Source organism: Phalaenopsis equestris, unplaced genomic scaffold (assembly GCF_001263595.1).
Source record: "Phalaenopsis equestris unplaced genomic scaffold, ASM126359v1 Scaffold000251, whole genome shotgun sequence".
Lineage (NCBI taxonomy): Eukaryota > Viridiplantae > Streptophyta > Magnoliopsida > Asparagales > Orchidaceae > Phalaenopsis > Phalaenopsis equestris.
The window spans coordinates 1,034,569-1,046,864 of NW_018164693.1; the positions used below are offsets into that span (position 1 = coordinate 1,034,569).

Genomic DNA, 12,296 nt, shown 5'->3' on the forward strand with positions numbered 1-12,296 from the left:
TAACCCCGTGAGTAAACCTTAGGCACAAAATGTAATTACAACATTACCCCTGTACCATACCACGGGGCTTTGCCCCTGCACCCCAACCCACGTAACTTCCCAATTTGGACAGATCCTTCCGCTCCGCTTCGATCCAGCGTCTGTCTCTATATGGTATATGAGTCATACCATAACAAATCTCCACCTTGGCGAATATCCAACCCCTTAGGAGAAAAAATACCTGGGAGTTCCACATGCACCACTGTGGGTTGGGCCACCATGCTTCTCTAGCAACTGCAAACATTCAACAAGTCCAAGCAATGCAAGAACTTGTTGATAGTAACTGGCTTGGTCAACATATCAGCTGCATTCTCATCAGTATGAACCTTTTGCAACAGTATCTCCCCAAAAGCAATCAACTCTCTGATCTTGGGATACTTGACATCAGTGTGCTTGGTTCTCGCATGGTACACCTGGTTCTTAGCCAGATAAATAGCACTCTGACTGTCACAATGCAACTGAACTCCACCTTGTTCAACGCCCAGTTCCTTTACTAGCCCAGCAAATCATAAGGCTTCTTTAGCAGCTTCAGCTACTGTCATGTACTCAGCTTCAGTTGTAGATAACGCCACAATAGACTGAATTGTTGATTTCCAACATATAGGCCCTCCACCAAGAGTAAGCACATACCCAATTGTAGACCTTCTGCCATCTAAATCACATGCATAGTCTGAATCAACATACCCCACAACTGAAGGATCATTCTTCTGACTGCCAAAAATAATTCTATGTCCTACAGTACCCTTCAAATACCTGAAAATCCACTTGACTGCTTCCCAATGTCGCATTCCAGGTTTAGCCATGTATTTGCAAAATTGACTAACAGCATGAGCCAAATCAGGACGAGTACATACCATAGCATACATCAAGCAGCCAACAACATTGGCATATGGAACCTTAGCCATGTCTTCCTTTTCTGTATCTGTCTTAGGAAACTGTTCTGAAGAAAGCTTAAAATGATTTGCCAAAGGAGTGCTCACAGGCTTTGCATTGGTCATCTCAAACCTTTCCAGCACTTTCTCAACATAACCTCGTTGTGATAGACATAATCGACTTGAGCCTCTGTCTCGATGAATCTCCATTCCAAGAATCTTCTTCGTAGGTCCCAAGTCTTTCATGTCAAATTTCTGGCTCAATAAAGCTATCAAACCACGGACATCATTCATATTATTTGCAGCAATCAGTATATCATCAACATACAGTAATAGAAAAATAATAGAACCATCATCAAGGCTCTTCACATAAACACAACAATCATACTCACATCGCTTGTAGCCAATCTGCATTATGTAGGAGTCAAACCTTTGTACCATTGTCTTAGAGACTGTTTCAACCCATACAACGATTTCTTTAACCTGCAAACCAGATTCTCCTGTCCAGGTTGAGTGAACCCTTCTGGCTGCTCCATGTAAATCTGCTCCTCCAAATCACCATGCAAGAAAGCAGTTTTAACATCCATCTGCTCCAAATGCAAATCCCAAATAGCTACTAATGCAAGCACTGCCCTGATTGAAGTATGTCTGACCACAGGAGAAGAGATTTCATCAAATCTATCCCCTTTTGCTGTGAAAACCCCTTTGCAACCAGTCGAGACTTGAACTTTTTCCCTTCTTTTTCTGATACTGCTGGTTTCCTTTTATACACCCACTTGCAACTAATAGTCTTCTTTCCCTCAGGAAGCTGAACTAGCTCCCAAGTGCGGTTTTTCTGCAAAGACTCCATCTCCTCAACAATTACACCCATCCATTTCTCTTTCTCCTGGCTAGTGATAGCTCCTTGAAAAGTGTCTGGATCATCGCTGCTGATGAGAAGTGCACATGAGACTAAGTCTTCATAACCCAATCTACTAGGAGGCCTTACATTGGTGTGTCTCTGTCTATCTCTGGCTAGATTGTAATTCTGCAGATCATCTGGAATAAAATCACCAGATGTTGTATTTGAACTTTCACCTCTCTCAGAAGCTATTGGCTGTTGTTCTAAATCCATCTGCACAGCATCTGAACTGGAACTGTTCTCTGACACCTTGTCTTGATTCTGTTGTAACATAAACTGCTCATCAAAAACTAATCACTATCTTCTTTGCAATCGGATCCCAAAACTTGTATCCTTTTACACCTTTCTTGTAGCCCAGAAAGATGCACTTCTTGGATTTTGCATCAAGTTTGGATCTTTCATCTCCAGGTATATGCACATAAGCAGGACATCCAAAAATCCGTAAATGATGAAATTTAACTGGATTACCTGTCCAAACCTCTTCTGCGATCTTGCCACCCAATGATACTATTGATGAGATAACATGTCATAATCACAGCATTTGCCCAGAAACTCTTAATAAGTCTTGCATTCAGTCTCAAGCATCTTGCCCCTTCAGTTAAGGACATGTTCATCCTTTCTATCACATCATTCTGCATTAGTGTCTTGCGCACTGAAAAATGACTTTGAATCTCATGTTCCTCATAAAACTTCTGAACCTGCAAATTTGTGCACTCTGTGTCATTATCGGACCTCAAATACTTGATTTTTCTGTCAGTTTGGTTCTCCACCTCAGCTTTCCACGGCTTGAATTTAGAGAATACTTCAGATTTTTGCTTCAAGAAGTACCCCCAAACTTTCCTGGAGAAATCATCGATAAAGGTAACGAAATACTGAGATCCTCCCAATGATAACTCTCTAGTAGGGCCCCATACATCAGAATGCACATAATCAATAATTCCTTCAGTTTTGTGCTTTCCAGTCATAAAACTGACTCTAGTCTGCTTTCCAAGAATACAGAACTTACAAAGATCGAGTTTGCAGCTTTTAACCCCATGCAACAGATTACTTCTATGCAATTCTGTCATCCCACGTTCACTGAGATGACCCAGACGCATAAGTCATAGCTTTGTACTGTCATTATCTGACTCAACAGAATGAACTCCACCTACAAATGTACTCCCCAACAGTTTGTAGATATTGCCTGCAGTTAACTTTCCTTTCATCACCGTCAGTGCACCCTTAACAATTCTGATGGTTTCCCTATCCTCATCAGCCTTAGGAATAAAACCATTTCTGTGTAGAGTGCCCAAGGAAATCAAATTCTTCTTCAGATCTGGAATATGTCTGACATCACATAACGTTCTAACTGTGCCATCATACATCTGAATTCTGACTTCTCCAATACCAACTATATTGCAACATCTATCATCACCCAAATAGACTGAGCCAGAATTTGTTGACCTGTATGAAGTAAACCATTCCATGTTATGTGTTATATGATAATGAATCAAGAATCCATGCATCCGTGAACTGAGTTGATGAAACTGAGAGCATATCGCCATCACTGCAATCTGAATTTTCACTCTGCACCACATTTACAGACTTTGATGAAGCATCACCTTTCTCCTCAGTCTGCTTCTTCAGCTTTGGACAATCTCTCTTCATATGACCTGGTTACTTGCACTTGTAGCAATGAATTTCTTTTTTGTCTCTAGACTTTAATCTGGAATTTCGCCTTCCAAATCCTCCTTCTTTTTCTTCCTTCCACGATCTTGCTTACTCTTCACATATAAACTGTCACTGTGAGAGCTTTCCCTTGCATTCTGCTTCCGCTAGTTGTGAGCCAACGCTGCAGTAATCTCATCAACTTTGATAGTCTCTTTCCCATATGTCAGAGTAGTCGCCATGTGTTCATAGGAAGAGGGCAATGAACACAACAAAATCATCGCTCGATCTTCATCCTCAATACTCACATCAAACCGTGACAGGTCTGTGATTATTTGATTGAAGTCATTAATATGCTGCGCCAGATCAGACCCTTCTTGCATCTTCAGCCCATACAACTTTTGCTTCAGATACAACTTGTTCGTCAGAGATTTTGTCATAAACTGAGTTTCTAATTTCTTCCAAATCTCCCCTGGAGATTTTAAATTCATCACGTGATACATAACCTCGTCTGTCAGACATAGACTTATCGTCGCTACCGCTCGCTATTGCAATTCTTCCCAATCTTCATTCTCCATGACATATGGTTTTGCTGCCCGCAAAGCCTTCAAGATTCTCTGTTGCGCCAACAGATCTTTTACCATGGTTTGCCACAATCCGAAAAGAGTTTACAAAAAACAGGGATACACCCTGGGGTTACTAACAGGCTTATTTATAATCCCAAGAGTAAACCCTAGGCACAAAATGTAATTACAACATTACCCTTGTACCATACCGCGGGGCTTTGCCCCCGCACCCCAACTCACGTAACTTCTTAATTTGGACAGATTCTTTCGCTCCGCTCCGCTCCGGTTCGATTCGATCCAACGTCTGCCCCTATATGATATATGAGTCATATCATAACAAGTTTATTGAGAGCAATAAATATTCCAGCAAATTATTGAGAGCAGTAATTGGTATAACATGAGAAGAAGCGAAATCCTTTAAGCTATTTTGAAGTTATGGCTGACTTTCCAATATTATATCTCCAAAAAAATTTGGTCCGCACACATTTTATTCCCTGATTCCTTGTGATGCCTCTTTAGAGAAAGCCGGTTATCAACTGAGCTCCAACCAAACGAACAAGGAGATGGCCGACAACCTGGTTTCCAAGCTGCTGGAGATGCTGTTCCAAATGGCAAAGGATGAGTTAACGATGCAGATGGGTTTGACCGTCGATGTGAATAAGCTTCAGCTGAACCTCGAAAAACTTCAGTGCTTTCTCAAAGACGCTGAGAAGAAGAGAATCGAGGATGCTTCCACAAATCTATGGCTCAAGCAAAGCAAGGATGTCATGTACGACATCGAGGATGTGCTCGACGAGTATCATGCCCTCCACCTCTCAAGAAGCGGCGCCCACGACAATTCTGGTTCTTCGTCGACTCCGACCCATCGCCGACCATATAAAGAGGTATGCCGCTCTATCCGGCTTCACTTCAAGAAGCCCGTATCCAAACATAACATTGGCGTCCAGATTGCAGAGCTTAATAAAAGGTTGACAGAAATCATGGGCGAAATACCCAGATTAAAGTTATTAAGAAGCTTCCCAACCATTGATCCTAACCAAGCAGCACACAATCAGTTGGCGGCTCGCATGACACGTCCTTCGGTGGTTCCTACAGATATAGTAGGCCCTTACATACATAATGATGTTCGGTGCTTAGTTGAGACGTTGACTGAACAGGATGACCGTGACAATCCTCTTGTGTGCGCCATCGTTGGGATGGGAGGGATTGGCAAAACCACCCGAGCTGAATTAGTATTTGATGATCCCACGATCAAAAACTGCTTTGACCAAATGGTCTGGGTCCGTGTGTCCCAGAGTTATGATGTTCTTGATATATTGAGAAGCATCATCAGTTCAGCTGGTGGAGACGATAAGCAATGTCACGATCCAAACTTGCTCAGTGAGAAGGTTATGGTTAGCCTGCAAGGCAAAAGGCTATTTATGGTGTTGGATGACTTGTGGGAGACTGAGAAACTGTGGAAGGGCGTGTTGAGAAGCTTGCTCAAGAGCGCCGCCGCAAAAGGGAGCAGGGTGCTCGTCACCACGAGAAACATGAAGGTAGCGCATCAGATGATGGCAATACATGCCGTTCAAGTGGAGCCCCTCCCTCTGGAAGATGGATGGTCGCTGCTCTGCAAGTCAGCTTTCCCTGTTTGGCAGCAGCAGGAAGCAAAGGATGATGTATGGAACCTCAGAGATATTGGAATGAAACTTGTCAAAAAATGTGATGGACTGCCGCTAGCGATTAATATCATAGGTGGAATGCTGTCCGCGGTGAGCAGAACAAAAAAAGCCTGGAAGTTGGTTCTCAAGAGCAGCGCGTGGGAGGTGAATGGGCTTCCTGAGGAAATCCACTCGGCTTTATATATAAGTTACCAAAACTTACCTTCGAATATCAAGCAATGTTTCTTGTATTGTTCCTTGTTTCCTAACAACGATTGTTTTAGTTCTGCGGAAGCTAAAAAGCTTTGGATCCATGAAGGGCTCATCAAAGATGACACGTACGCAGAGTTGCTTGGGGTTGCAGGTAGTTATATTTCGATACTATTACAGAGAAACCTCTTAATGGTCAAGCCACGCGGCGTAACTTCCCTTCCCATCTCGCTTAGCATGCATGACCTTGTTTACTCGCTCACTCAGTTTCTAATGCAAAATGAGAGCCTTGTAGCTACCGGGGAAGAAAGTTTAAACAATATATTCATTGGAAGGACGATGAAGCTACGGCGTCTTTCTTTTGTTGGTGGCGGCGTCAAAACTATGAACAACCTCCCAAAAAACCTAAAAGAACAAGTATCATTGAGGACTCTTCTCATCTTTGATAAGTCGATTTGTGAAATTGATAAAGACCTTTTCAATCATCTTCCTCGTCTAAGGACACTAAGGCTTGAAAACACTAATGTTTCAAGCTTGCCTGACTCCCTGGGTTCCCTTAAGCTCCTCAGATACCTAAACCTGTCAAACACTCCTATAAGGGAGCTGCCTAAAACCATCAAAAAGCTCAAAAGTCTGAGGAGTCTTGATGTTTCTAATTGTGTGAACCTCTGTAATCTTCCCTCAGGCGTAACGAAGTTGCACTGCATATGTTCTCTTCTTACTAAAGGTTCTGGTTTGACCCATATTCCACCTGGATTGGGAAGGTTGAACAAACTACAGTATCTCGACTTCATTATGCCTTCGGAGGAAGCTACGCCGAAATCATCTACTATTCAGGAGTTGGGGACACTCACGGAACTGAGGTTTGTATTGTGTATTAATCGGTATTTAAAATTGTTCCATGAACTAACTATTTGCGCATACTTGAAAAAATAATTTAATTAAAATATGGGTATAAAAATAACAATTTAACTAACGAAACTACTGGATTGTTTATCAGAGAATTAGGTTTGTGCAAGCTGGAAAGGATGTTGGACAGGTCACAAGCAAAAAGTGCTAATCTCAAAGACAAAAATCACCTTCGAACTCTCAAATTGTGTTGCTCAAAAAGTGATTCTAATCAAGTGTTGATGAATAATACACAAGCGAAAGAAGTTGCCGATAAAATCGTGGAGATTTTTGAGGATCTTTGTCCTCATCCCGAACTAAACGCTCTTATTTTTGAGAATTATTATGGGAGCAAGCTACCAAATTGGCTGGGAGATGCTTCATTTGATTGTCTATCAGTCTTGCAAATCATTGACTGTAACTATTTTAAGCAGCTTAATGGCTTAGGATTGTTGCCCAGCTTGGAAGTACTTAACATTATAGGTGCATCATCAATAAAGAGCATTGGACCAGCATTCTACACAGGCAACGACAAAAGCAATATAGAGAATTGTACATTCTTTCCGAGAATGAAGGTGTTGATGTTTTTGAAAATGGATAGCTGGGAGGAGTGGATTGGTAGTTCGGGGAAAGCCAAGCGTATGATGCCTAAGTTGGAGGAGTTAATAATTGCTGAATGCCCCAAACTCAAGTCATTTCCCAGAGAACTCCTACATCATGCGGCTAAGTCTTTGAAAAAAATAAGAATATACAAGACTAGAAAACTTCACCTGAAAGTGGTACACAAACTCCCTCGTTTGGAACTACTTGTCCTTCAAAACCTCCCCAAGCTGGAGAGAATCTCTCGACTTCGAAATCTTCAAGATCTATGCATAGTGGACTGCCCGGGAATTAAGTCTATGAAGCTTGAGCAACATTTGCGTTTCATTAAGTGGGATGATTTCAATACCGACTCACTTCCAGGATGGTTTCCCACTGATGATGGATATGGCAACGAAAACAGATTAAAAGCAATTTTCTTAGGAATTTCTTGCAAGGAGGAATTGGTGAGCAAGATATGCCTCAAAGGGCAAAATGAAGCTGATGAGATGTCTAAAATATTTCAACATTTTGACAACATCGCTGTCTGCAATGAGGAACGTTTGAGGCTCAGCTACACCAAAAATCCCAGGAACTTCATCGTGCATCCAGTTGAGGCACCAGAAATAATACAAAAAGTTGAGTAGAGGAGGAGGAGCAGACGACCACAATTTTTAAACCCAAGCTGCTCATTCATAAATCTTTCTTATGTCTGCTCTAATTTCTCTTTTATGCACCCTTGATGACTGTTATTGATTAACTTGAGGTTCACTTTTTATTACGCCGATATGTATTAGCCAGTGTGTTGAATCATACTAAGCATATGAGATGGAATACCCATTTAGCTCAACTCAAACTGGACTATGTTATATCCATGATGAATATACTTAAATACTAAACACAATCTTCTTATCTATAAAATAATGAAAGATGAAATATAATAGTAAACTAAAAATAATAAATATTATCGATAAATATAGTAGCAGTCATACTAATTGTTGAACATATTCATTTTCTATGTTTTGTTCAATCCATTCAGTGTTACATTTTCCATCTTTATAAATCTAAAAATAAACAGACTTCAATTTCAATTTTGTTTATTTTCTGAAGATATTAAATGAAACCAGACCTAAAAGTGAAATATAAATTTTTATGGGTAGGTAAGGTGACATTATGTAAAAATAAAGTACGAGTGTTGAGATATGTAAATACAAAAGAAATGAGTGGTTTGTATGTAACTATTCTTTTTTTACAAATTATTACGCCCATTATTGATGGTTCCCAATAAGAAAGAGTGGCCACGTCCCTGCATTGTATAATTATATATATATATATATATATATATTAATACTTGTTTTTCACATCGGTATATGCATATAGGAATAAAATTAAGGGGCATTTACATATATATCACCTAATTCCTAAACTTTTTATGTTTATTGGACTCAAATGTTTCATTTCACGACAAATTTATTTCAATATTAACTTCGGAAAATTGAAATACAGCTTTTCATGCCCAGGTAAGGTGGCATAGATGTTAAAACTGAAATTTAGGTGTTCAATATGTAAATAGATAGGAATTCAGTGGTACCTATGTAAATCTTCCTAAAATTATTTATACTCAAATAAAAGCTTCAAGGATGTTAAGGATATAAATCCAAAATTTAAGGCAGCACGCTTGAACATGATGCGCAAATAAAGCTTCAATAAAGGAGCTGAAATGGGGAGTGCTTAAGGCACACATTTTTTATCCGGACCTCTGATGTACCTCTACATGTGGTGCAGGTTATTCCTGAGTTATTTTCAGGTTCTTTCTGGGTTATTTTCAATAATCCCGAAATAACCCAAAAATAAAGACCGCGGGTTATTTCTTGATTATTTCGAGATTATTGAAAATAACTCAGAAATAACCTGAAAATAACTCAAGAATACTCTGCACCGCACGTAGAGGTACATCAGGAGTCCGCACAAAAAAATTTTTGGTGCAAAGGTCTATTTGAAAAAAAAAAATATTATTATTATTATTTTATTTTTCAGATATCAGCATAATTTTTTTTTAGTTATTATTTTGTTATTATTATTTAAGTTTTTATTTTTATAATTTACTGTTATTTAAATTTTTAATAGATGAAATACGTCTTTTAATGTAAAGTGACATATTTATAAAAATTAAATTTTAGGTGTTAGATACATAAATACAGTGAAATATTGGTGCCATAAAACCATCGGAAACAAATAGATATCGGTTGGTTCCACTAAAGGGATGACAAGAAGACTAGAGAGAGATTGTATGATTGATGCCCAAATTATACCATAGCTTCAGACCTATTATGTCTTATCACAATTATCTTATAGCTTCTGGGAAGACATTTTTGACATTGTTGTTAGATATAGGCATATGTTCTCGTTGAAGAAGGACAACGTAATCACTCTTTAGAGAAAATTAAAGGTGATTTCAATCCATGCTATATATTTCTAGAAGGCATGATAGCCAATATCTATGTTAGGATTGGGCATGGAAGATGGGATCGTCGGCTAGGAACAATGATGAAATATTGATGAAGTGAAGTGGTGGGTGATTCATAAAAAAAATATTGAATTCATGTAGCTGGCGGCAAAACCAACCATCGACAGTTGCGACCGTGGCCAAGTCATTGAATGCGGTCTGCATGAAGGATCTAGCAAATGTTCTGTTTTTTTAGGCACTATAACATGAGGGGTTTTACAAGAAAGGAACAATTAACATACGGTTCATTTCTAGTCATGCGAGTCGTCAACCCAGTCTTAATTTGAGTAATAATATTATATGGTATTATGGTTGGATTGGTATATTATATAACAGCGTGTCATGTGGATAGCATGATAGTCTTTTGAGCACAAGGAAGTGGGCCTTGTAGAGGAGCATACAGGGTTCTGAAAAAAGCCGTTCTGTGATATCGTAGAAAGCTGGTGATTTGTCAATAAGATGCAGGATTGTTGAAAGTTATGATAGAAGCGTTAACTGAAGATGTGGGGTGGGTGCAAGTGAGAAGAGGTTTGCAACTTCATACTTGTTGCATGCTGAACTTCTATAACATACTTCTCATGATTAAAAAAAAGCCTTGAGGTGTATAACAAACTTAAAATCAAGGTATATTTTATTGTTGAGTTGCTTCACATTAAAAACTGAGTTCAATTTTTGGACAAGTGTCAAAGAGCTTTGGATTTGTTGTTAGTAATGAGAATGTCATCAGCATTGATAAGCGAGTAAACACTGGTTTGGTTGTAAAAGAAGCGGAGGAGAAAGGGGTCTGCATTGCTTGATTTGAATTCCTTTTACTATAGGTGACCAATGTTAAACATTGCTTCCTTAGTAGGAAACCATGGTGAGGGTGCTAGAGATCCTAAAAGTCAAGTAATTGTTTCATGTAAACTATCTCTTGAAGGAGTTCATAAAGGAATGCATTGGAGATACAGTTATTGAACTTTCTAATTTTTCTTGGCAATTGTGTAGAGCACTAATAGTCACCATTGTGGCAACCATACTAAACATTCCAGCATAATTGATGACTAGTTCTCGGTTGTGTCATTAAGCCACAAGCCATTTTTTGTAGCCAGCAATATTTCTATCGAAGTAAGATTTTACGTTGGATGTCTAGTGAGATTTGAGGACATTATAGGTGGTTAAGGGAATATGGGCCAGATCCCTAGTTGCTAAAGCGCCAGGAATTCTTAAGACAAGCATGTCTCCATTTCGTGTCCTTAATAGCCTCTGTGTAGCAAGATGGTTTGACTTACGAGTTGATAGGATGGTTTAGAAAAAGGACAGTTTTGCTTTGAAGATGACCTGTTCTGAACTTAGTTTGCATTGGAAGAATGTTGATTGTTGAAAGACATGGGCATATGCGGTTGTAAGTTTTGATTTAAGATGAAGAGGTGGTACAGGTTGGTGCAAGTAATGTTGATTCGGGGGCGGGCAGTGGTGAGAGTGAATTGCAGTTGTTGTGGGGAGGTGGTACGACAAAGAATTGTAGGACTTCAGGTGGATAATGGGAGTTGAATGATGTGAAGTACAGTGAGAATGAGAAGTTTTTAACATACTTTTTCAGAGTATAGTGGTTTGTTGAGTTTTTTTGTTTGAAGACAGGGATGCTAAGTTCATAAAAAATAGTGTCAAAAGATGACAATTTTTTGGTGATGGGCTTGTAGCACTTTTATCTTTAATGGGAGGAAGAGTGGCCAAAAAAATCATGACGAGCCAAGCGTGGACTGAGTTTGTAAGATGAACATAGCCGGTGCCATGGATAGCATGAGTAGCTGGTGGATTGTATAGGAGTTGACGAGGAAAGGTGACTTAAATTATTTTACAAGATACTTTGTTGATTGGTAGACAACAATGAGGAGAGTCTACCTAGAGGTGGTAAGGTAGTAAAGCATTAAGGAGAAAGATTCATGTTGTTTTGATAAGATAATGTTTACGCTCCACAACTCCATATGCAGACAATTATATTGGTGAATAATGACTTGAGGTTTGTTTAGATGGAGGTTAGTATATTCACAACCACCATTGGATCAGAGGATTTTGAGGCGTACTATGAATTGAGTATAAACTATGGCTTTAAAATAAATGTAGTGTCGTCTCAGATTTTTTGATCTCGACAATATATTTGCAATATCTAACAATAACAAAAGAAACCATCAATTACAGAGACAAAGTAGAGAAGCCCATCCATCATAAGATTTCATAAAAGGTGGAGGAAATAGTTAAAATGTCTACAGCGTACTTTGTGAGAACTTGAAGCTTGTGGTGCAAGGTGAAAGTAAACTAGATGTAAGGCGTTAATGCTAGTTCCCTATAGAAGTATTTTTTTGTATTTCAAGACCTTGATGAGGCATCCAGAGGAATGAAAAAAAATGAAACATATATCTTCAATAGTTATTTTATTTACAAAGATAAGATTACAAGATGGTG

At 39.1% G+C, this 12,296-nt stretch overlaps 1 protein-coding gene across 1 annotated transcript; it reads left to right on the top strand.

The window, feature by feature from the left end:
- Positions 1 to 4,572: 4,572 nt before the first annotated feature.
- Positions 4,573 to 8,140, top strand: LOC110024302 (putative disease resistance RPP13-like protein 1). Its single transcript, XM_020724187.1, has 2 exons — positions 4,573 to 6,741; positions 6,879 to 8,140. Exons 1-2 carry the CDS (start codon positions 4,589 to 4,591, stop codon positions 7,990 to 7,992), a joined length of 3,267 nt encoding a protein of 1,088 aa, XP_020579846.1. The 5' UTR covers positions 4,573 to 4,588; the 3' UTR covers positions 7,993 to 8,140.
- The last annotated feature ends 4,156 nt before the right edge of the window (positions 8,141 to 12,296 follow it).

Excerpts from the sequence above, each read along its gene's own strand:
- LOC110024302 (XM_020724187.1), top strand. The coding sequence starts at position 4,589 with ATGGCCGACAACCTGGTTTCCAAGCTGCTGGAGATGCTGTTCCAAATG. Across the intron at positions 6,742-6,878 it reads GGGACACTCACGGAACTGAG|AGAATTAGGTTTGTGCAAGC; the intron begins GTTTGTATTGTG and ends ATTGTTTATCAG.